We start from the raw sequence: 26,731 nt of genomic DNA, 5'->3' as shown, positions 1-26,731 counted from the left end.
AGATAAAATGGTCGTTCCAGCCATAGAATAATTACATTCGGTCAAATTTCCGAGTCGTTTGATCAGATTAAATAAGAATCTGGCATCGAAACAGAATCAACATAATCTCATTGCACTGTGTTGGCATGCACAGCAACGTCGTGGTCGAGCAACATCATTAAAGAGAGAACAACAGCCGGCCTACTCGTGGTTATAGGTATGAATGCGTTCTTCAGATAAGGTCCCGAGGTTTAATTGGACCGGCCGGAGGCACGAGCAAACGTCGAAGCTTGGCGAAGTCACGTTTCTGTAATGAAACAAAATTTAATATGTTAAAACATATGACTCTCTCCCCTTCCCCTTACTCTTAACCCCCCACCCCCTCCCCCCGCCCCTTCTCCCTCCACTTTTTTGTTACGACTGATTTTATTTGGTGAAACATAGACTCTCTTCGGAATTCGGATGCACCAGTTGTCCCGTGATCATGGATTAGACGAGGACGAGCTTCCGTTCTGAGGTTTTATCTCTTTGGTTATTACATTCTAAAAAGAGATGGTGAGTTTTACCTTTCAGGTTTCTTTGAGACTTCATTCTAGTTTCGGTGCTTCGGATTTCCTCGTTGGTCAATGTACATAACGTCCCCATACTTCATCAAAGGTGGTTAATGCAAAGTTGTTACGTGTTGAGAAACTTCGTTACTTTATTCTACTACTATTGTGCTAGCTCGTCCTTGAGCTACCTCTCTCTCTCTCTCTCTCTCTCTCTCTCTCTCATGATCAAGTAAGCTGCACACTTCCAATCGCATTACTGTATGCGTATACGTGTTAGCGCGTTCTTGAGCGGCCTTTTCCATCTCTCTCTCTCTCTCTCTCTCTCTCTCTCTCTCTCTCTCTCTCTCTCTCTCATGTCTACGCAAAGCTCCAAACATCTCATCGTATTATAGTATATACATATATTTACATGCATGGAATAATGGCAAAGGGTATGAATGGAATCGGCACATGAAAGACAGATTAGTTGGTAAAAAATGGGGTAGTTGACTCATACAGGCATTATAGAATACCTGGTGCGAACTGTATAGAATAACAGAGCGGAGAAGTGACAGAGAAACTGTTGCAAAATGGGACGTGGATGCTCCTCAAAAGCTGTGGAGTAGGTTTCAATGAGCAAGAATTGCTTACCCAACTCTTTTGTAGGGAAGTTATACTCTGTTTTTTTCCATCTGTCCATCCGCCTGTGGTGTTTTCGCATGGTAACACTGCGTCCCAGGCTTTAAGTAGTTACGCTGTGTATGTTTAAGGTAAATAAAAGGATATCTGGGTGTACATTTGCAACTGAAAAGTGTTTTAATAATTTACTGTATGCGAATTACACCGTTAATATTCGAAATAGGATATATTATAAATGTTGAATGTAAGCTGAATGTAACTATCTAAAGCCCGGGACGCAGTGTTACCATACGCAAACACCACAGGCGGGTGGACAAATGGAAAAACCCGAGTATAGTGATGATGCTAAATGTAAATGGAAAAACAACGAAGGCTGCTTATATGGGTGTGATGTTCAGTTTATACCGAGTGGGAGATATGTAAAGGGGAATTTTCAGTTGATAAAAAATCCGTCGGTTCATGGGTGCAAACCGCGGCACCAAGAATTCAGGATGCACAGTGAAGCTCTTTATCTACAAGGCTATCACGAGAGGCATAAGTTAACGTGGTTTGCGCCCATGAGACAAAGAATTATTTATCAACTAAAAATTCCCCTTCGGTTAATATATATGAAAATAGATTAATTCCGAGGTATATTGAATTAAATATTAAGGGACATTTGTAGCTTAATGCGTATATGATTCACGGTGATGCGGTAAGACTCATAATATTGCTACGTGCGACAAAAGCACTACAAAAGTATCAAGGTCAAGGTGGATTGATGTCCACTCTACAACAAGAATATCTGAGCGCGCCAGGGATTTGTAGGTTAACTTATACCTCTTGTGATAGTCTTATGGATAAAGAGCTTCACTGTACATCCTGAATTCTTGGTTCGATGGTTTGCGTCCATGAACTGACGAATTTCTTATCAACTAAAAATTCCCCTTTGGTTAACATATAGGAAAATATATTAATTTCGAGGTAGAGTGAATTAGATATTAAAGGACATTTGTAGCTTATTGCATGTATGTTTATATATATATATATATATATATATATATATATATATATATATATATATATATATATATATATATATGAGGCAAGCTCCCATACTGGGGACGTCAACGATGTAGAATTTATTTCTACATGCTAGTTATCTAGGGGCATTTGTTATACATGTAGTATATAAATGTGTGTGCTTTAGGTGGTGTTTGTCATCAGGTTTTCAGGAAGCTTCCATGGATGAGGCTGCTGGCTTATGATCCACCCTGGTTGCAATCCACCAGTCCATTGATACTAAACATACTAACTCACTGCTTACGTCAACAGGGGCACATCTGAATTTACCAAAATCTGTTGACAACTGAATTTACCTGGACCAACTTAAAATGCTCTGGCCTGCTCGGAAATGGGAGTGGGATCTCCGCGTGGAGAAAGAAGCATCCTTCCTATTGGACTACAAAGACAAACTATATATAAGTATATACATACATAATTCATACATAATATATATACATAATATATATATATTATATATATATATATATTTAATTATATATATTCCATTACATATATATCATATATATAATATATATATATACTTATAATATATATATATATATAGATATATATATTATATATATATATTTGTTCAGGATTTTAAGCCAGAACAGAGGATAAGTAATTTCCCTCTATGAATAATTGCACACATTTTCGAGTTGCCCCTCTGAACTGAAAGCCTACGTTCTCCCTAAATCATCTCTACTCCCATTGGCTGCCTATATTTACTCTCCACAGGTGTCCTAAATGAGGGAAGGGTCTATCCAGGCTGATATTTTAAAAGGACAGGGCCACAGCAGCTCTCTCTCAGAACTTTCTCTAACCCTGCAGACTCCACTCCACACCTTTTGCTCCCCAGCTTCCTCTGGGGGATCCCACAAGTGTTCTTATACCGTCCATAGTGCACAGAAATATCAGCAGATGAGAAGACTACCAGACCCAGGATTTCCAGTACTGTGAGATGTAAATTCTAGCAGTCAGTGAATCGGTTTTGCCTCTTGTCTGTATTTCATTTCATTCTCCCAAGGCAACTTCCCCCCCCCCCCCCCACCCCCCCCCCCACTTTGTTCAGCTTCTCACTCCCCAATTTTGGTTCAATGCTGTACCTTTGTGATGCTAGTAAGGATATTAAACATCCCCTTAGTAAATAGTATTCCTTCCTGTTTAAACTCCCGGTCATTTTATGCCCCCTTAAGTGAGCTTTAATATGTAATGTTAAGAGCAAGTAGTGTGTAATGTTTCCCATGTGTCCCTCGCCTTAGTATTGATGCTTGAATGCAATCTCTTTGCAGACAAATACAGTGCCTGGTTGTGGGAGAAAATGGGAACCCTTTGGAATAACACTTGCATTGAAATAACCCACTTTGCGCAAATTCCTAGCTCTGCGTCTGATTCATTTCCCAGTCACGTGTTTCCAGTTGACCTGCAATTAAGAGCCTCATTAATTTCTGGACCTACCAGTAACTTAAATGTATAGTTCATTCAAATGGAAGTCCACAGTTTATGTAAATTTCTCCTGTTTCAATAATATCGGCCTTCTGCCGTAGATTTTTGTTTGTATTAACTCTCGTCCCTCAAGGCAAGGCCATTTTAAGTGTTAGAATACATTTTCAAGGAGGGAACGAGCAGTTCTATATAATATAATATATATATTATATATAATAATATATTATATAATATAATATTAAATTACATATATATATATATAGATATATATATATATATATATGTGTGTGTGTGTGTGTGTATATATATACATATATACATATATATAATATATATATATATATATATATATATATATATATATATATATATATATATATATATATATATATATATATATATATATATATATATATATATATATATATATATATATATATATATATATGTTTGTAGTCCCATGGTAAGGATATTTGTTTCTCAGAGGAGATCCCAGATCCGTTTCCGGAAGGAAAAAACAACAAAAATATAAACCCTATATATATATTTATATATATATATATATATATATATATATATATAGAGAGAGAGAGAGAGAGAGAGAGAGAGAGAGAGAGAGAGAGAGAGAGAGAACGCTCATCAAAACAATGAAAAATTCTGGGTAAATTCAGATCTGATTTGAGGAAAACACAGAAGATAAGGTCATATAGGCTTAGACTTTGATAGGAAACCTATCGTAGTGATGGGGCATCTAGGAAAAAAAACATACAAACAAACAAACAAATATGTTAAACAAAATGAGCCATTTTCTACGAGATGGGAAAATTGTCGCTCTATTATCAGTAGGAATCATAAATAAAATATGGCAATTAGGAAATTAGCCTAAAACTTCTTATCTACTCTGCCGTTATCTTTTATGCAGTCAAATTCATTGTCGTAAACATTTCTTTCTAACTTTATTATTTCTTTTTTTTTATATAATTTCTTGTTTTCAGATGCTGAAGGTATCACTGCTGATCCTATGCAATGTTTTGGCCTGCACCAGAAGCAGCACCTACGATGACGACGTCACTTATGATACTACCTTCCACAGAAATCCATGGGATGCTGTCAGGGCTAAGGTAAAATACAACCCGGAGTTTCCAGGGACCCTAAGGGATACACGTCATGGTCATCCATCATTAGGAATGCCCCTGAAAGATGGCCAATTAATACGCGAAATCTACAACAGCAAAACAAACCTGGGTCCCTCCCTGCAAGATCGCCGGACTTATCGTGAATATTGGCCGCTACAATACGAGAACTCGAGGCGATTTAGCTCATACGGTCAGGAATATTCGGTAGCGAAGAATCTTGGGCCTTTTCCACTAATTATTACGCCAAAAGAATTCCGTGTTGGTGAGAACTACCACCAGCAAAATAATTATGACTCAAAGCACGATGTCAGAAAATACCTTGAAAAGAACGACCCATTTCCTAAACCAAGATTTCCTGGCTTACACAGTGAAAAAATGAAAGATTTCACACATGCAGTAAAAGAAATAAATCCCGATAGTACTCATCCCGTGAATGATAAAGGTTTGGTAGTGACTCATTCTGACCTACGACGCATGGACGACAGGAATGATGTTCATTTGCGAACACTCAATAGCAATAAATATGGTAATGTCATAAACAGTGAGAAAATGGAGAAGCTAGAATCAAGAGGGCTACTAATGGGAGAGAAGGGGTCTCTTCACAGCCACTGGCCAAACAGCACTGAACTGGACTCGATTGACTCTCCAGTCTCTAACGTCAACAACAATCTGAAAAGCTTCTCCTGGACAAACAACCAAAGCCACATTAAAAGCGATAACCGTACTGAGGACTTAGGTGCTACAACACAGCAAACTCCATTTCGTCAGCGGAGTGAAAAACCAGACAATACTCGACGTAAGAGTGAAAAGTCTTGTGCGCCTTTGGAGATCAAAGCTATAAATTATATTTTCCCCAAATATTTTTCCGAGGCGTCTCTGCCTTTCTTGAAGTTCCTTATGGGATCAATGTTTCCTTTCTCAAACATTACATCCAGTGCTGACATGACTGACATTCGAAGACCGTTATTCCCTATAGAAGCCGTATCTTACTTACCCAATGAAATTTATTCTTCAGAAATGAACTTGACTTTTAAAGATTCTTTTTCATCATTTGAAAATCTGTTTAGGGCAGCAAGCTCTCAACCCAATGGATATGATTTCCAAAATCCATCTAAATCCTCCCTTACTGGTTCGAGAATATGGTTTTCCAGTCCTTTCCTTCTAACTGGAGAAAAATTAACCCACAAGACCACATTCCATACAACGTTCTTATATTGCCTTGGGAAGAATACATTGTGAGACAGACACCCAAAAGCAAAAAAGAAAAGCTACTGAATTTGCAACCAACAGATATACACAATTTTCTGCACTATTTTCTTAAACAGCTGAAAGAATCTGAGATCGATGCACCCTGGATGCTGGATCCTCATGCATCCGATTTAATAGCCCCTCAAAGGCCCCTTGCTACTTTGCCCACAACTCGTGATCTTGGTGAACTATCAGTTTCTATTCAGGACAAAAGATTTTATCTTATTCCAAAATTATTACCTTCTAAGACAAATTTCCCGTTTTTACCTTTCCGTACTGTGGCTCTGCCTCAGACACCACAACATTCAATGAATGAGAGCCCTGACATACCATTTTTCCCATTGCAAGATATTACAATGCCTGATATATCTAAACCACAGTTTCATAGAATAAGTTTCCCATTCACCCCTTTCTCTTCTACATCTCACCCAGCACCAGAACTAACACTTCCACCACAAAACATACACTATATCCCTCCGAGACCCATTTTTATAGCACAAAATTTACCTAGATCTGTATTTTCATATGCACCAATTTTCAGTGATATGACCCCGTTTCATAGACACCTTTCAGCGCCAAAGCTCACAAAAACATATATTTCCAAGATTCCAGTGGTAGAGTCTACACTACCTAAACTTCCGTGGCCTATAATTCCTAATATGACTGTTCCTCGGAATCCTGTAGCAAAACCACTCACTTTACCTAATCTACCCGAAATTTCAAAACCTATCATTCGTGATACACCTATTACTCGAATTCCAGTGCAAAAAAAACACTCTTTAGATAATTTGCCAGAAATTTCAAGGCCTATCATTTCTGATATACCTATTCCAAGGATTTCAGCTCCAAAATCACCCAATCTGCCTGAAATACCACACCCTATAATTCCTGATATACCTGATCCTCGGATGTCAGTGCCAAAACCACCCACTCTACCTAAACTACCTGAAATACCACGTGAGCCTCCGATTTCAGTGCCCAAACCACCCACGTTACCTAAACTACCTGAAATACTACGTGAGCATCAGATTTCAGTGCCAAACCACCCACTCTACCTAAACTACCTGAAATACCACGTGAGCCTCCGATTTCAGTGCCCAAACCACCCACTCTACCTAAACTACCTGAAATACTACGTGAGCATCAGATTTCAGTGCCAAAACCACCCACGTTACCTAAACTACCTGAAATACCACGTGAGCCTCCGATTTCAGTACCCATACCACCCAGTCTACCTAAACTACCTGAAATACCACGTGAGCATCGGGTTTCAGTGCCCAAACCACCCACTTTACCTAAACTACCTGAAATACCACGTGGGCCTCCGATTTCAGTGCCCAAACCACTCAGTCTACCTAAACTACCTGAAATACCACGTGAGCATCGGATTTCAGTGCCCAAACCACCCACTCTACCTAAACTACCTGAAATACCACGTGAGCCTCCGATTTCAGTGCCCAAACCACCCACTCTACCTAAACTACCTGAAATACTACGTGAGCATCAGATTTCAGTGCCAAAACCACCCAGTCTACCTAAACTACCTGAAATACCACGTGAGCATCAGATTTCAGTGCCCAAACCACCCAGTCTACCAAAACTACCTGAAATACCACGTGAGCATCGGTTTAGTGCCAAACCACCCACTTTACCTAAACTACCTGAAATACCACGTGGGCCTCCGATTTCAGTGCCCAAACCACTCAGTCTACCTAAACTACCTGAAATACCACGTGAGCATCGGATTTCAGTGCCCAAACCACCCAGTCTACCAAAACTACCTGAAATACCACGTGAGCATCGGGTTTCAGTGCCCAAACCACCCACTTTACCTAAACTACCTGAAATACCACGTGGGCCTCCGATTTCAGTGCCCAAACCACTCAGTCTACCTAAACTACCTGAAATACCACATGAGCATCGGGTTTCAGTGCCCAAACCACCCACTTTCCCTAAACTACCTGAAATACCACGTGGCCCTCCGATTTCAGTGCCCAAACCACTCAGTCTACCTAAACTAACCTGAAATACACTTTAGCATCGATTTTCAGTGCCCAAACTACCCACTCTAAACCTAAACTACCTGAAATACCACGTGAGCCTCCCGATTTTCAGTGCCCAACCATCCCATCACTCTAACCGAACTACCTGGAAATACTACGTGAAGCTCAGATTTCAGTGCCCAAACCACCCAGTCTACCTAAACTACCTGAAATACCACGTGAGCATCAGATTTCAGTGCCCAAACCACCCAGTCTACCAAAACTACCTGAAATACCACGTGAGCATCGGATTTCAGTGCCCAACCACCCCTTTACCTAAACTAACCTGAAATACCACGTGGGCCTCCATTTCAGTGCCCAAACCACTCAGTTCTACCCCTAAACTACTTAAATACCAACGTGAGCATCGGTTTCGTGCCCAAACCACCCATCTACCAAAAATACCCTGAATACCAACGTGAGCATCCGTGTTTCAGTGGGCCCCCCCCCCAAACCACCCCTTTACCTAAACTACCTGAAATACCACGTGGGCCTCCGATTTCAGTGCCAACCACTCAGTCTACCTAAACTACCTGAAATACCAGTGCAGGCCCTCATGATTTCAGTGCCTAAACTACCCAGTACCTAACACCTGAAATACCAAGTGAGCAATCAGAATTTCAGTGCCCAAAACACCCACGTTACCTTAAACCTTAATTCTGAAATACCACGTGAGCCTCTTGATTTCAGTGCCCAAATACCCATTTACCTAAACTTACCTGAAATAACCACGGGAGCCTCTTGATTTCAGTGCCCAAATCACCCACTTACCTTAAACTATCTGAAATACCCACGTGAACCTCTGAATTTCATGCCCAAACCACCCACTTTACCTAAACTACCTGAAATCCACGTGAGCCTCGATTTTCAGTGCCCCAAATCACCCCTTTACCTAAACTACCTGAAATACCGACGTGAGCCTCGATTTCAGTTGCCCAAAACCACCCCCAGTCTACCAAAGCTACCTGAAATACCCAAAGTGAGCATTCAGATTTCGTGCTCAAACAAACCCACGTTTCTAAACTACCCTGAAATACCACGCGAGCCTCATGATTTCAGTGCCCAAACCACTCAGTCAACCAAAGCTACCTGAAATACCAGTGAGCATCAGATTTCAGTACCAAAGACCAAGTCTACCTAAACTACCTGAAATACCAGTTGGAGCCTCCGATTTCAGTACCCAAACCACCTAGTCGAACCAAAGCTATAAAAACCAAGTGATCCTCCGATTTCAGTTCCCAAACCCCCCATCTACCAAACTAACCTGAAATACCACGTGAGCTCGATTTCAGTGCCCAAACCACCATCTAACCAAACTACCTGAAATACCCGTGAAGCAATCATATTTCAGTGCCCAAACGCACCCGTCTAACTAATCTAACCTGAAATAACCACGGAGCTCCGATTTCAGTGCCCAAACCACCACTTTCCTAAACTACCTGAATTTACCACGTGAGCATCCGGAATTTTTCAGTGCCGCAAACCCCACCCGTCTTACCTAAAACTACCTGAAATACCACCATTGGAGCCTCCAGATTTCAGTTTGCCCAAAAAACACCCAGTCTACCAAAACTCTGAAATACCAACCCGTGAAAGCCATCAAGATTTTCAGTGCCAAACCACCCAAAGTCTCCCTAATCTACCTGAAATAAACCACGTGAGCCTCCGATTTTCAGTGCCCAAACCACCCAGTCTACCAAAACCCGAAAACCTAAATACCCACGTGAGCATCGGATTTCCAAGTGCCCAAACCACCCACTTTACCTTAAAAACTACCTGAAATACCAACGTTGGCATCAGATTTCCAGCCCCAAACCACCCACTTCCCTAAACTTTTACCCTGAAATACCACGTGGAGCCCGATTTCAATTCCCAAACCACCCAGTCTACCAAAACTACCTGAAATACCACGTGAGCATCGGATTTCAGTGCCCAAACCACCCAGTCTACCAAAACTACCTGAAATACCACGTGAGCATCAGATTTCAGTGCCCAAACCGCCCACTTTACCTAAACTACCTGAAATACCACTTGAGCCTCCGATTTCAGTGCCCAAACCACCAAGTCTACCAAAGCTACCTGAAATACCACGTGAGCCTCCGATTTCAGTGCCCAAACCACCCAGTCTACCAAAGCTACCTGAAATACCACGTGAGCCTCCGATTTCTGTGCCCAAACCACCCAGTCTACCAAAGCTACTTGAAATACCACGTGAGCCTCCGATTTCAGTGCCAAAACCAGCCACTTTACCTAAACTACCTGAAATACCAAAGCCTATAATTCCAAATATACCTGATCCTAGGAGTTCAATGCTTAGGCCATCCACTTTACCTAAAGCACCTGAAATTCTGTCGCCTAAAATTAGTGATCTACCTCTTCCTCAGATTCCAGTGCTAGAACCACGCAGTGCACTGAAACTACCTGAAAATCCACGGCCTATAGTTACCGATATACATGTTCCTCAGATTCCAATGTTAAAATCATCAAAGTTACCTGAAATTCCATGGCATAAAATTAGTGACATTCCTGTTCCTCAGATTTCAGGGCTAAAACCACCCAGTATACCAAATCGTGTGTTTGAAACCTCAAACTTCCCAGGTACAATTCCTGCAAAACCTCAAATTCCTCAATCTAACCTCGCCTCTAAATTACCAAAAATTCCAAGGTCTAAGCTCCCAGATCCATCTAATCCTCAGATCCCAGAGATAAGATCACCCAATTTAACTGAACCTGTCTTTCACATGTCAAATGTCCGTGACATGACCCATAACTTACCAACAGGGCCAATATTTGATACATCAAATCATAATTATGTAAATCCTCATTCACCTGAAATTCCACAGCTTAAACTTTCAAATGTATCCTCACCACCGAGTCCAAGACTAAAACCTCTCAAATATTCTAAACCACTGTTTAACCCTTCAAATATTCGTGATATAAACCCTCAGATACCTAAAGTTCCACAGCCTAAGCTCCCCAATATATCTTTCCCACAGATTCCTGAACCACGATTTAATATCTCAATAATATCTAACAAACCTTTTCATCGAACACTGAGATTTTCACCTCAATTTCCTGAATTAGAAAAGAATAACTTCCCAACATCAGTTTCCCAAGGGGTAACTCCTCAAATGCCTGAAATAACATCTATCAACACTACTTCCTATAAAATTTCAGATTTCAGACTACAGAATTTACTGGGCTTAAAAAAGAGAAACACGTCAAACCACAATGGTTATTCGAGCAAAAATCCAAGGAATTCTCCAATACTAGAATTAGAGAAGGTTCAGCATTTTAACTTGACCTTCCCTAATGATCCAAAATCAGGAACTCCAACTGAAAAAGACCGTTTCTCCGATTCGTGGTTTAACAAATTAACAGATTTAGAAAAGAATAAATATTTATACTTAAATTTCCATAATGTTCCTACATTCAGAGTACCAGATTTGCCAAACTTGAATATAACAACTACTTCTAACTTCAGTTCTTTACCCTTCCCAGATTCATGGTTCGAACATATGTCAAGATCAGGAAAAAATAAATATGCCAATTTAAATATCCGTACCTCTCCTGAATATACAAAAGGAAATGTAACAGGCTTAGAAATTCCTGATATGTATAACATCAATTCTTTCCTTTACCCACATTCTGAGATTCATAAAATACCTGAATCAGAATGGAATAAAAATTCTAACTTAACTTTTCTTAACATTTATGGATTTACACCACCAAATTTCGGCATACAATTTCCAATGTCCAATATCAGTTCTTTTATTTTCCCATATTCATGGCTTTCCCAAATACCTGAATCAGAAAGGTATAAATATTTTAACTTGACTTTCCCAAATATTCCGGGATTTACACCACCAAATTTACATGACTTACAATTTCATGGATATGTCCAACATCAGTACTTTTAATTTCCCTTATTCATGGCTCTACCAAATACCTGTATCAGAACCTTTCCCTAATGTTACGGGATTTACGCCACCAAATTTACCTGGCTTACAATTTCCTGATATATCCAACATCAGTTCTTTTACTTTACCATATTTATGGCTTTCCCAAATGCCTGAATCACAAAGGTATAATTATTCTAACTTCACTTTCCCTAATATTACGGGATTTACACCACCAAATTTACCTGGCTTACAATTTCCTAATATGTCCAACATCAGTTCTTTTACCTTACCATATTTATTACTTTCCCAAGTACCTGGATCACAATTGAATAAATATTTTAACTTGACTTTCCCTAATACTCCTGGATTTACACCACCAAATTTACCTGGCTTACAATTTCCTAATATGTCCAACATCAGTTCTTTTACCTTACCATATTTATTACTTTCCCAAGTACCTGGATCGCAATGGTATAAATATTTTAACTTGACTTTCCCTAATATTACAGGATTTACACCACCAAATTTACCTGGCTTACAATTTACTGATATGTCCAACATCAGTTCTTTTACCTTACCATATTCATTGCTTTCCCAAGAACCTGCATCACAATGGTATAAATATTTTAACTTTTCCCATACTCCGGTCCAACATCAGTTCTTTTACTTACCATATTCATGCTTTCCCACCGAAACCTGGCATCACAATGGTATAAATATTTTAACTTTTCTTTCCCTAATACTCCTGGATTTACACCACCAAATTTACCTGGCTTACAATTTCCTAATATGTCCAACATCAGTTCTTTTACCTTACCATATTCATTGCTTTCCCAAGTACCTGCATCACAATGGCATAAATATTTTAACTTGTCTTTCCCTAATACTCCTGGATTTACACCACCGAATCTACCTGGCTTACAATTTCCTAATATGTCCAACATCAGTCTTTTACCTACCTATTCACTGCTTTCCCATGAACCTGATCACAAGGTATGAATATTTTAACTGAACTTTCCTAATTACTCCTGAATTTACACCACCAAAGTTTTACCGCTTACATCCTTTAATTATTTCCCAACCATTTCCAGGTTTCCTAACCTTACCATTATTCATCGCTTGTTCCCAAGGAACCTTTGCAATTTCCAAAATGTTATTTTAAATTAATTTAACTGAAAACCTTTCCCTTTTAATTTACCCCTCCTGGATTTACACCCACCAAAATTTACCTGGCTTACAAATTTTACCAATAATTTCCAACATCAGTTCTTTTACCTTACCATATTCATTCTTTCCCAAGAACCTGCATCACCAATGGTATAAATATTTTAACTTTTGACTTTCCCTAATACCTCCTGGATTTACACCACCAACAAATTTACCTGGCTTTACAATTTCCTAAATAGTCCAACATCAGTTCTTTCTCCTTACCATATTCATTGCTTTTCCCAAGAACCTGATCACAATGGTAAAATAAAATATTTAACTTGACTTTCCCTAATACTCCTGGATTTACACCCCACCAAATTTACCTGGTACAATTTTTCCTAATATGTCCAACATCAGTTCTTTACCTTACCTATTCACTGCTTTCCCAAGAACCTGGATCACAATGTTATAAATATTTTAACATTACTTTTTTTTCCCCTAATACTCCTGGATTTACACCACCAAATGTACCTGGCTTACAATTTCCTAATATGTCCAACATCAGTTCTTTTACTTCACCATATTCATTGCTTTCCCAAGAACCTGGATCACAATGGTATGAATATATTAACTTGACTTTCCCTAATATTACAGGATTTACACCACCAAATTTATCTGGCTTACAATTTCCTAATATGTCCAACATCAGTTCTTTTACCTTACCATATTCACTGCTTTCCCAAGAACCTGCATCACAATGGTATAAATATTTTAACTTGACTTTCCCTAATATTAGAGGATTTACACCACCAAATGTACCTGGCTTACAATTTCCTAATATGTCCAACATCAGTTCTTTTACCTTACCATATTCACTGCTTTCCCCAAGGAACCTGGATCAACAATATAAATATTTTAACTTGACTTTCCCTAATACTCCTGGATTTACACCACCAAATGTACCTGGCTTACAATTTCCTAATATGTCCAACATCAGTTCTTTTACCTTACCATATTCACTGCTTTCCCAAGAACCTGCATCACAATGGTATAAATATTTTAACTTGACTTTCCCTAATACTCTTGGATTTACACAACCAAATTTACCTGGCTTACAATATCCTAATATGTCCAACATCAGTTCTTTTACCTTACCATATTCATTGCTTTCCCAAGAACCTGGATCAAAATGGTATAAATATTTTAACTTGACTTTCCCTATTACTCCTGGATTTACACAACCAAATTTACCTGGCTTACAATTTCCTAATATGTCCAACATCAGTTCTTTTACCCTACCATATTCACTGCTTTCCCAAGAACCTGGATCACAATGGTATAAATATTTTAACTTGACTTTCCCTAATACTCCTGGATTTACACCACCAAATTTACCTGGCTTACAATTTCCTAATATGTCCAACATCAGTTCTTTTACCTTACCATATTCACTGCTTTCCCAAGAACCTGCATCACAATGGTATAAATATTTTAACTTGACTTTCCCTAATACTCCTGGATTTACACCACCAAATTTACCTGGCTTACAATTTACTAATATGTCCAACAACAGTTCTTTTACCTTACCATATTCACTGCTTTCCCAAGAACCTGGATCACAATGGTATAAATATTTTAACTTGACTTTCCCTAATATTACAGGATTTACACCACCAAATTTACCTGGCTTACAATTTCCTGTTATGTCTAACATCAGTTCTTTTACCATACCATATTCACCGCTTTCCCAAGAACCTGCATCACAATGGTATAAATATTTTAACTTGACTTTCCCTAATACTCCTGGATTTACACCACCAAATTTACCTGGCTTACAATTTCCTAATATGTCCAACATCAGTTCTTTTACCTTACCATATTCACTGCTTTCCCAAGAACCTGGATCACAATGGTATAAATATTTTAACTTGACTTTCCCTAATACTCCTGGATTTACACCACCAAATTTACCTGGCTTACAATTTCCTGTTATGTCTAACATCAGTTCTTTTGCCATACCATATTCACTGCTTTCCCAAGAACCTGGATCACAATGGTATAAATATTTTAACTTGACTTTCCCTAATACTCCTGGATTTACACCACCAAATTTACCTGGCTTACAATTTCCTAATATGTCCAACATCAGTTCTTTTACCTTACCATATTCACTGCTTTCCCAAGAACCTGCATCACAATGGTATAAATATTTTAACTTGACTTTCCCTAATATTACAGGATTTACACCATCAAATTTACCTGGGTTACAATTTCCTAATATGTCCAACATCAGTTCTTTTACCTCACCATATTCATTGCTTTCCCAAGAACCTGGATCACAATGGTATAAATATTTTAACTTGACTTTCCCTAATACTCCTGGATTTACACCACCAAATTTACCTGGCTTACAATTTCCTAATATGTCCAACATCAGTTCTTTTACCTTCCCTATATTATCTGCTTTTCCCAAGAACCTGGATCACAATGGTATGAATATTTTAACTTGACTTTCCCTAATACTCCTGGATTTACACCACCAAATTTACCTGGCTTACAATTTCCTAATATGTCCAACATCAGTTCTTTTACCTTACCATATTCATTGCTTTCCCAAGAACCTGCATCACAATGGTATAAATATTTTAACTTGACTTTCCCTATTACTCCTGGATTTACACAACCAAATTTACCTGGCTTACAATTTCCTAATATGTCCAACATCAGTTCTTTTACCCTACCATATTCACTGCTTTCCCAAGAACCTGGATCACAATGGTATAAATATTTTAACTTGACTTTCCCTAATATTACAGGATTTACACCACCAAATTTACCTGGCTTACAATTTCCTAATATGTCCAACATCAGTTCTTTTACCTTCCCATATTCACTGCTTTCCCAAGAACCTTCATCACAATGGTATAAATATTTTAACTTGACTTTCCCTAATACTCCTGGATTTACACCACCAAATTTACCTGGCTTACAATTTCCTAATATGTCCAACATCAGTTCTTTTACCTTACCATATTCACTGCTTTCCCAAGAACCTGGATCACAATGGTATAAATATTTTAACTTGACTTTCCCTAATATTACAGGATTTACACCACCAAATTTACCTGGTTTACATTTCCTGTTATGTCCTAACATCAGTTCTTTAACCATACCATATCACACGCTTCCCAAGAACCTGCTCACAATGGTATAAAATTTTTAACTTGACTTTCCCTAATACTCCTGATTTACACCCACCCAAATTTACCTGGCTTAACAATTTCCTAATATGTCCAACATCATTCTTTTAACCTTACCACATTCACTTGCTTTCCCAAGAACCTGGATCACAATGGTATAAAACTATTTTTAAACTTGACTTTCCCTAATACTCCTGGATTTCCACCACAAATTTACCTGGCTTACAATTTCCTAATATTTTCCAAACCATCAGTTTCTTTTACCTTACCATATTCACTGCTTTCCCAAAGCAACCTGGATCACAATGGTATAAAATATTTTAACTTGACTTTCCTAATACTCCGGGATTTACACACCCCAAATTTACCTGGCTTACAATTTCCTAATATGTCCAACATCAGTTCTTTTTACCTTTACCATATTCACAACGCTTTCCCCAAGAACCTGGATCACATGGTATAAATATTTTAACTTGAACTTTCCCTAATACTCCTGGATTTACACCACCAAATTTACCTGGCTTACAATTTCCTGTTATTTCTAACATCATTCTTTTTTTACCATACCATATTCACTGCTTCCCAAGAACCTGCATCACAATGGTATAATATTTTAACTTGACTTTTCCCTAATACTCCTGGTTTTACACCACCAAATTTACCTCGCTTACAATTTCCTAATATGTCCAACATCAGGTTTCTTTTTACTTACCATATTCAACTGCTTTCCAAAACTGGAACACACATGGTATAAATATTTTAAACTTGACTTTCCTAATACTCATGGATTTACACCACCAAATTTACCTGGCTTTACAATTTCCTAATATGTCCACATCAGTTCTTTTACCTTACCATATCATTGCTTTTCCCAGAACCTGGATCACATGGTATAAATATTTTAACTTGACTTTCCCTATATATTACAGATTTTACCCACCAAATTTACATGCCTTACTTTCCTGTTATGTCTACATCAGTTCTTTTACCATACCATTTACCTGCTTCCCCCCAAACCTGCCTCACAATGGTATAATATTTTAACTTGATTTCCCTAATACTCCTGGATTTTACACCACCAAATTTCCTGCTTACAATTTCCTAATATGTCCAACATCAGTTTCTTTTTCCTTTACCATATTCACTGCTTTTCCCCAACCTGGATCACAATGGTATAAATATTTTTAACTTGACTTTCCCTAATACTCCTGGATTTACACCTTTACCAACTTTACCCTTTCCTACCTAATGGTCCCGGCATCAGTTTCTTTTAACCTCACCATATTCATTGCTTTCCCAAGAACCTGGATCAAATGTTAATAAATATTTTAACTTGACCTTTCCCAATTATTACAGGATTTACACCCCCAAAATTTTACCTGGCTTACAATTTCCCTAATATGTTCCAACATCAGTTCCTTTTACCTTACCCCCATACTCACTGCTTTTCCCAAGGAACCTGGCAATCCATGGTATATTTTCTTTTAACCTGACTTTCCCTAATACTCCAACTGATTTTCCTGACCCACAATTTACCCACCAATTTCCTGGCTTACAATTTCCTAATTGTCCAACCAATCATTTCTTTTACCTCACCATATTCATTGCTTTCCCAGAACCTGGATTCACAATGGTTATAATATTTTCACTTACTTTTTCCCTAATATTACCAGGATTTACACCACCAAATTTTACCTGGCTTACCCCCAATTTTCCTAATATGTTCCAACCATCAGTTTCTTTTTACCCTTACCATACTCACCTTGGCTTTCCCAAAGAACTCATCACAATGGTTAAAGAAATATTTTAAACCTTGAACTTTCCCTAATACTCCTGGATTTACACAACCAAATTTACCTGGTCTTACATTTTCCTAAATATTCACATCAGTTCCTTTTACCTCCACCATATTCAATTGCTTTTCCCAAGGAACCGGATTTACACCAATGGTATAAATATTTTAACTCTTTACCTTAGGGAGAAATGAAGCTTTCCTAATATTACAGGTTTACCAACCCCCAAATTTACCTGGCTTCCAAGTTTCTAATTTTATGTCCCTTACCTCCAGTTCTTTTACCTTCCATATTCACTGGCTTTCCCAAGAACCTGGAATCACAATGGTAGAATAAATTTTAACTTTTGAACCTTTCCCTATACTTCCTTGGATTACACCACCAAATTTAACCTGGCTTTACAATTTCCTAATATGGTCCACATTTCAGTTTTCTTTTACCTGAACCAAATTTATTCCTTGCCTTTCCCAAGGAACCTGGATCACAATGTATAATTTTAAACTTTGACTTCCTAATACTCCTGGTTTCACCAACCAATTTTACCTAGCTTACAATTTCCTAATATGTTTTCCAACCATCAGTTCCTTTAACCTTCCGCATATTCACTTGCTTTTCCCAAGAAACCATGGATCACAATGGTATAAATTAATTTTAAACCTTGAACTTTCCCTAATACTTTCCCTGGATTTACACACCCAAATTTTACCTGACTTACAATTTCCTAATATGGTCCAACATTTCAGTTTCTTTTCCTTACAATATCACTGCTTCCCAAGACCTGGAAATTTCACCAATTGGTATAAATATTTTAACTTTGACTTTCCCTAATAACTTTCCTGGAAATTACACCACCAAATTTCCTGGCTTACAAAATTTCCTAATATGTTCCGAACATTTTTTCAGTTCCTTTTACCCTTACTATTTCACTGCTTTCCCAAAGAACCTGGATCCACAATGGTATAAATATTTTAACTTGGAACTTTCCCTAATTAACTCCTTGATTTCACCACCAATTTACCCTGGAATTACAATTTCCTAATATTCCGGACATCAGTTTCTTTTTACCTTAACCATATTCCAAACTGCTTTCCCAGAAACCTGCGGTCACAATGGTATAAATATTTAACTTGAACTTTCCCTAATACTCCTGGATTTACACCACCAATTCACACCTAAGCTTCAATATTCCTAATATGTTCCAACTTTCAGTTCTTACCTTACCATATTCACTTGCTTTCCCAAGAACCTGGATCACAATGATAAATATTTTAACTTTTGACTTTCCCTAATACTCCTGGAATTTACCCACCAAATTTCCACCAAGCCTTAACAATTTTCCTTAAATATTGGTTTCCAACATCAAGTTCTTTTAACCTTACCCATATTTCCACCTGGCTTTCCCAGAACATGGATTCCCAACATTGGTATTTTAAATTTTAACTGACCTTTCCCTTAACTTGACTTTCCCTAATACTCTGGATTTACACACCAAATTTACCTGGCTTTTACATTTCCTAATATGTTTCCCACGATTTCAGTTCGTTCTTTTGCCATACCATATTCAGCTGGCTTTCCCAAGAACCTGGAGCACAATGGTATAAAATATTTTTAACTTGACCTCTCCCATACTCCTGGATTTACACACAAATTTACCTGGCTTACATTTCCAATATGCTCAACATCAGTTCTTTTACCTTACCATATTCACTGCTTTCCCAAGAACCTGCATCACAATGGTATAAATATTTTAACTTGACTTCCCTAATACTCCTGGATTTACACCACCAAATTCACCTAGCTTCCAATTTCTATATGTCCACATCAGTTCTTTTACTTACAATATTGCTACATGCTTTCCCCGAACCTGATCCAATGTATAATATTTAACTTGACTTTCCCTAATACTCCTGGATTTACACCACCAAATTTACCTGGTTACAATTTCCTAATTGTTTTCCCGACATTTCAGGTTTCCTTTATTGGGGGACAAAAATTTTAATTCCATATTCACTTTGCCTTTCCCAAGAACCTGGATCCCACATGGTTAATAAATATTTAACTTGACCTTTCCCTTATTTAACCTCCTGGAATTTACACCACCCAATTTACCTGGGCTTACAATTTCCTATTGTTCCAAACATCGTTCTTTTACCTTACCATAATTCAACTTGCTTTCTACCAAGAACCTGATCACAATGGTAATTAAATATTTACTTGAACTTTCCCTAATACTCCTGGATTTACCAACAATTTTCCAAATTTAACCTGGCTTTTTCCAATTTCCTTAATTTAATTCCAACATTTCCCAGGTTCTTTTAACCTTAACCATTTATTCCACGCTTTTCCCAAGAACCTGGATCACAATGGTATAAATAATTTTTAACTTGACTTTTCCTTTAAATTTACTTTCCTGGATTTTTTACAACCACAAATTTAACCTGGCTTTTAAAACCAATTTTCCTAATTTAATTGGTCCAACATCAGTTCTTTTACCTTCCCATATTCATTGCTTTCCCAAATACCTGAATCACAAAGGTACAATTATTTTAACCTAACTTTCCCTAATATTCCTGGCTTTAAATCACAAAATTTACCTGGCTTTGAATTTCCTGATATGTCCAACATCAGTTCTTTTCCTTTACCACATTAATGACTCTCCCAAATACCTAAATCACAATGGTAAAAATACTTTAGCTTATCTTTACCTAATATCAATTCTTGAATTTATACCAGCAAATTCATCTGCCTTAAGAATTACCTGATATGTGCGCCTCTCATTAGTTCTTTTACTTTCCCATATTAATGGCTTTACCAAATACCCGAATCACTAAGGTATAAATATCAAAACTTTCCCTAATATTTCGGGATTTAGAGCACCAAATTTACAAGAATTGGATATCCCTTACAGGTATAACAACAGTCCTTTTTCTTTCCCATATTCATTTATATCTCAAATACCACAAAGAGAAACTTACACAAATGTTCACATTACCTTTCCTAACATTCCTGATTTTAGACAAACTTTTCAGGCCTAGAAATTCCAAATATATCAGAATTTAATACATTGTCTTTTTCACATTCATCGATTCCTCAGACGTTAGAAGGAGGCCAGTATAAACATTATATTACAATCTTTCCCAGTCTTTCTGAATTTAGATTCTCTTATACTTGTAGGAGAAAAGCAATAACATTTTCATTCTGACCATACTGAATTTAAACCACTAAAATTAAGACACAAATTCCGAGCGTATCAGGCTTTAAGTTCATCATTTTTTCCATATTCATCGCTTTCTCAAATACCAAAAGAGAAAGTTATAAACATTGCAATGCTAACCTTCCCAATATTCCTGAATTTAAACCAACAAATTTACCAGGCTTAAAATTTCCGAACATATCAGACTTCAGTTCATTATCTCTCCCACACTGATGCCTTTTTACAACACCAGAATAGGGAAAGTATTAATATTTTAACATTAACATTCCAAAAATTCCTGCATTCAGACCAGATTGATTGATTGATTGATTGTGAGTTATCTGGCGTCACAACTACCAGGGTCACCGACGCCGATTCAGACCAGAAATTTACCGAATACATCAACCTTTAGTACAGCAACGTTTTCATATTAATGAATTTCTTAAACACCAGAAAAAAAATGAAAACAAATAAACATTACTTTTCTTAGCCTTTTGTAAACTTAACCCCTCTAATTTATCAGACACAAATTCCCGACATAAAAGTCAGTTCTATTCCTTTCTCACTATTATTGAATTTTAAATACAAGAATCTAAACAATCTAAATACTAACATACTCTCTCTTAACATTCCTGAATTTAGAGAACCAACATTGCCAAGCAAACCTCCCATATATATATATATATATATATATATATATATATATATATATATATATATATATACCTATATATCCCTAATAATATATATATAATATAATATATATATCATATATAATATACATATATAGTATATCTATACTTATATAATATATATATACACACCATAGCATTCCTAATAGATGTCATATCGCCAAACTGACGAAGTTTAGCTATTCTTATGAATATATGCAATATCGGTGCTTGTCAGTTCCTTTATTCGTAGTCTTTCCGAATGCCAGGATTCGATAAGGATCTAAGGATCTAAGTGCCAATTTAACTTTAATTAACTTGACAGGATTCTGACCACCATTCTCAGAAATTAAAACGATCAGTTTTGAATGATCATTCCTCCCCTCTTCGTGATTTTCTGAGTTACCGGAATTAGACATAAATGAATTTAGGCTACATTTACGACTCTGGATTTCCATACTCTTCAAATATCACATTCAGTTTTTTGCCTCCTGTAATAAATCTTTAAATGGTAATCTTTTCTTCAGACAGACACGCTAAAATGTTTTCCCTGAAGCAGACAAATTTACTTTCCCTTCCACTCATGCATGCGCTATCATTGGAACGCCATAAAGTGTTGCTTGCTTTAAGTTTCTCGTATGCCATTTCTAACAATGTCTTAACCTAGTCCGACAAATCTTCCTAATATGTTGCCCACACCTTTGTCAAGTAGATACTTTTAATTACACTTCCGTTTCTGATAACCGAATTCTTATGAAAATGGACACAAACGCATTCTCGTAACATCAGGAAATGTACCCAAATCTTTAAATGTTCTTATTTCTGTTTCCTAATGTATCACATTCCCTAAAACTTACTTCTTATAAACTGGTCTTTGGTAATCACCAATTTCCACATGTAATTCACCATGAAATATCTATTCCTAAAATTCCTTACCCCAGACATGATACAATAGTCCTCATTTGTGCCTGGACACACTTACAGACCTGAAATTCACTGATTCAATTCGTGAAATAGCTGAAACTAGGACTTCTTAGCATGATTTTTCCAGGCAATACTGTTGAGGTACTCTGCACCCCTTCGTTATCAATCACCTTTTATCCCAACTTGTTCTCATACACTTCCTCCACCAATGGAATCACCATACAATATATCAACATTTGCAAATCAGCAACGCCACAAGCATTCGAAATTGCACAGTTTACATTCCAATGTAAACTTTCAAGTCATTTCTGCTGGATAAATGGCAAACATACATTCCCTACTGTACAAAGCATTATGAACCAAGTACGGTGAAACATATCACTCACAGATACAGAAACCTGTCGCGGCAACATTCTACCCACATACATACTTCCACTGAAATTCCAATGCTGAGGCAAGCTGGAAAATTTCGGGGTTTTTTCCCCCATTTTTAATTGTTCAGACCAATTTATAGTATGATATGGAAAAAAGGGAGCCGTATCTTAGTCGTCTATTCTTCACGGGAACCTTTATTAAACAGATTACACCTATTCTGTGTCTGACGACACCCACCCCCAAATCATTATGAACTTATACGTTTACTGTAACTTCAACATCAATTTCAGAGCCCCTTTTATACAGAAGCAATATCAATCCATCCAAAATTTTGATAACATTACTACGTAGTACTAAAAAAAATACCCGGTGATGCCCGGATTTGTGAAACTTCTACTTATCGGTTCTTTTCCAAGCAGTCAATACCTGGTTGGAAAAGGTTTTTACGGTTGCCGCTCTATACGGTAGTCAGGTTCCAGCGTAGTTTTCCTATCAATAACATTCAAAAAAATTCACAGATACTTACAGACATCATCAGTTCTTGCCAGGACATCTTATCCTTAGATCAAAACACTATTAGTTGTAAAATAAGCATCAAGGCTTTTTCAAAGATTTTTTCTAACCGTTATTTATGAAGCTTGAAACCAAAATCATTAGACGGCTGGTTTGGAACATATTTGCTGCATCGAAAAAAAATGTAATTCTCAGAATGGTCAGCGTCTCAGACGATCAATACTTCGGCAGATATCACCGTAGACCTAGAGGATACGATTAATTTGCTCTTCTACTAGTTCATCGACGGAAGTGAGACTTTTCTTGTTGTTACCAAGGGCAAACCTTTCACAGGAAAATATACAAGGTCCTGAAACAACTGATCATCCTTAACGGTGATATATCATCAATGCACAGGATTGCGCATTAAAGGCATGTTAGGAACGGAGAGAAAATCCACCGAATTACAAATACATATTTTTTTGCAGACAAAACACCATGAGGCTACTAGTACCGCTGCTACTTCAACTTACATAAAAACTCAATTTGCTGCTACAGGTCGAGCGCTTCTTCGGAGCAAAAGAAGGATGTGTACTTAACCAAACTTTCATAGTTGTTAATGCGTTCAGCATCTCATCGACTTACCATCAGCACAAGCCTGTCTCAATGACATCAGTTACTGGGATGTTTGTTGATGAGCTCCCAACATCCATCCATGCAATGTTGTGAATCGTTGTCATCAGGATACCGATGATCTGTGCGCAGGACCTGAGGGAATGAGTTACTTTAATATTATTTATATAAACATATGTAAGGAACTCAAACTTGACTTAAATAGTTGGCTTCTGGAAAAGCATATGAATCAGCCAAGCGGGCAAACGACCTGACGTTTATCAATACTGTTATTATTGATAATCATCATTTAGTATTATGAAAAACCAAAAGATCACAAAGGTACTCAGCAAGCTTCCACACAATAAAATTTCCAAATAATTAAAGTTAAGACATTTTAAATTGTGTTCATATACATAAAGATTCCTCGATTTAATTATTCTTATTATTGCTATTATTCCTAAGAACCAGACATATCCAAAGAACAATAGCTGGAAAAACATCTCACCCATGTGCCGGAAATGTAATATGAAAAACGAGATTATTTTTGTTATTCAAAATGTCCATGCATTCAAGAACCGGCAAGATAAGAGTGGCCAAGTCAAAAATACCGATAAAAACAGCAAAGAATATGGCGTCGACCGACCAACAAATCAATCTCAAAGGGAGATCAGGACTCTCTTTTTTACCGTCGCTGGATTCTTCTTCTTCCGAGTTCCAGTGGTCAAGGAATTCCCCCCAATGATATCTATATAGCCCTGGAATGTGCCAAGAGCTCCCAGGCGGTCGGATCTTCCATTTCTACCAAAATAATATGGATTGCGGCAGGAATACCTGAAATAGTTCCTTAACCCGACCTTTGAGTCATTCCTCTTATTATTTTTTTTTTTATGATTTTCCAATATTTCCTGGGAATGGGAAAGGGCATATTTGCCTTCATATGATGTCCTTAAATATTAGTCATTGTTTCCAATTGAATTCTTTTTGTTATAGGAAATGTTGTCTTCTGAAGATTTTCAAGCGCATGCAAATGATGCATGAAGCAATGAGGAACGAAGAGTACTGTGCGCTCTGGCTCTGGAAATGACTGGTGAAAAACCGGATCAGAAAGTTCATCATTATTTTGTATTTGTATCTAAAGTAAACATGTTACGCATACGTTCATTTAAGCTTGTGTCTGTACATATCACTTTTAAACGTGTATGTATACGTGTATATAATTTGTCACTGCAGAGCTGAGCTGTTTGTTCAAATAAAGTCTTGAGCACTACTCTAAGTTACGATCCTTTGCTGATCTACGATGAATGAAAGAAATACTGTGTTATTTTTTCTTTGCACAACGCTTCACCTCCAAGGCTCCTGTAAAGAAACTTGTTTATGTCCTTCATAATCTTTCAATATCTCCCATCTGCTGATCAAATACGATAAGTGCTGATAATATACCTTGGTGCTGATAAGATATTCCTTTGTCTTATCACTGACGACGATTCATTGAAAAGTAAAAAATAATAAAATGCAAAGAAATCGACTAAAAAACTGAACTGTCAGTTATCTCAACAAAAATAGAAGCTCTTGAAATACTTTTGAGCCTTGCGGACGCCAGTCTTGTCAGACACTGCTTCACAGGGCTAACATAAACTGCCGAGGGAGGGCGGGCGTCACTGGGTAGGGGGAAGGGAGGTGGATCTAGTAGGTGCTGCTGCCTTCCCTAAGGGTAAGGGGGGAGCGGGACAGATGGTAGATACTGAGAATTTGAAAAAGGAGGGAAATGAGGAAAGAATGCGGACAGAGCGAGAAGGAATACAGTCCTCTTTAGCCTATTTAGGAGATCCTTCTTCCGCTCACTCTCCTATTTCCAAACTAAGATTTGTCTTGGCACAAATATGGGGATGGCGAGACCATACATTCATCATATCCATTTCGCAAATGTGGCAACTATTCGTTGCTTTGGCTTATGTTAAATGGACGTATGGTATGCACTTTTAGGAACTCTCCCTACACATACATTTATTATATGATTGGCCACTGATTAAGTACAAAAAGACCAAAGTCTAGTGCCAGTCAAGATTTATGAAATCTATCTCTCGGATTTCAGTCTTGAGCCATTTACTGCTCTGTTTATTATTAACTACTTCCTAAGAGTTTTGCTCTAAAAGCACATTTTTTCAAGTTCTTCTACAGTGGACAAGCAGACACAATTACACAGTTACCTAGTTCCAATTTTGTAACTTATCAGATGATTTAGCAACTGGTGACCATTAAAGTATCATATAATGGTAAAGAGTTCAACTGTTGTGGGTTGTTCCACGTGAGAGCAATTGGCGGATATAAAATGAACATCACGCAGATACCCACT

General features: G+C 37.5%; 1 protein-coding gene and 1 long non-coding RNA gene across 3 annotated transcripts; both read left to right on the top strand.

The window, feature by feature from the left end:
* Positions 1-416: 416 nt before the first annotated feature.
* Positions 417-25,645, top strand: LOC135221743 (titin-like). 2 transcript variants are annotated; one of them, XM_064259548.1, is made up of 5 exons: positions 417-534; positions 4,634-7,027; positions 7,087-7,946; positions 8,195-8,291; positions 9,964-12,596. In XM_064259548.1, exons 2-5 carry the CDS (start codon positions 5,914-5,916, stop codon positions 11,982-11,984), a joined length of 4,092 nt encoding a protein of 1,363 aa, XP_064115618.1. In that variant the 5' UTR covers positions 417-534; positions 4,634-5,913; the 3' UTR covers positions 11,985-12,596. The 2 variants fall into 2 exon arrangements, 1 of the variants encoding a protein (XP_064115618.1); XR_010316080.1 differs by lacking the exons at positions 7,087-7,946; positions 8,195-8,291; positions 9,964-12,596 and adding an exon at positions 25,369-25,645 and having other exon boundaries at positions 4,634-4,759.
* LOC135221741 (uncharacterized) lies at positions 16,940-21,147 on the top strand. The gene is made up of 2 exons (XR_010316079.1): positions 16,940-17,011; positions 20,593-21,147. It is a non-coding gene; the product is annotated as an uncharacterized LOC135221741 (long non-coding RNA).
* Positions 25,646-26,731: the final 1,086 nt, after the last annotated feature.

This window comes from Macrobrachium nipponense, chromosome 3 (genome assembly GCF_015104395.2).
Source record: "Macrobrachium nipponense isolate FS-2020 chromosome 3, ASM1510439v2, whole genome shotgun sequence".
Classification (NCBI taxonomy): domain Eukaryota; kingdom Metazoa; phylum Arthropoda; class Malacostraca; order Decapoda; family Palaemonidae; genus Macrobrachium; species Macrobrachium nipponense.
Note: the sequence above shows the minus strand (reverse complement) of the source record. Positions and strands in the feature narration are given on the sequence as shown.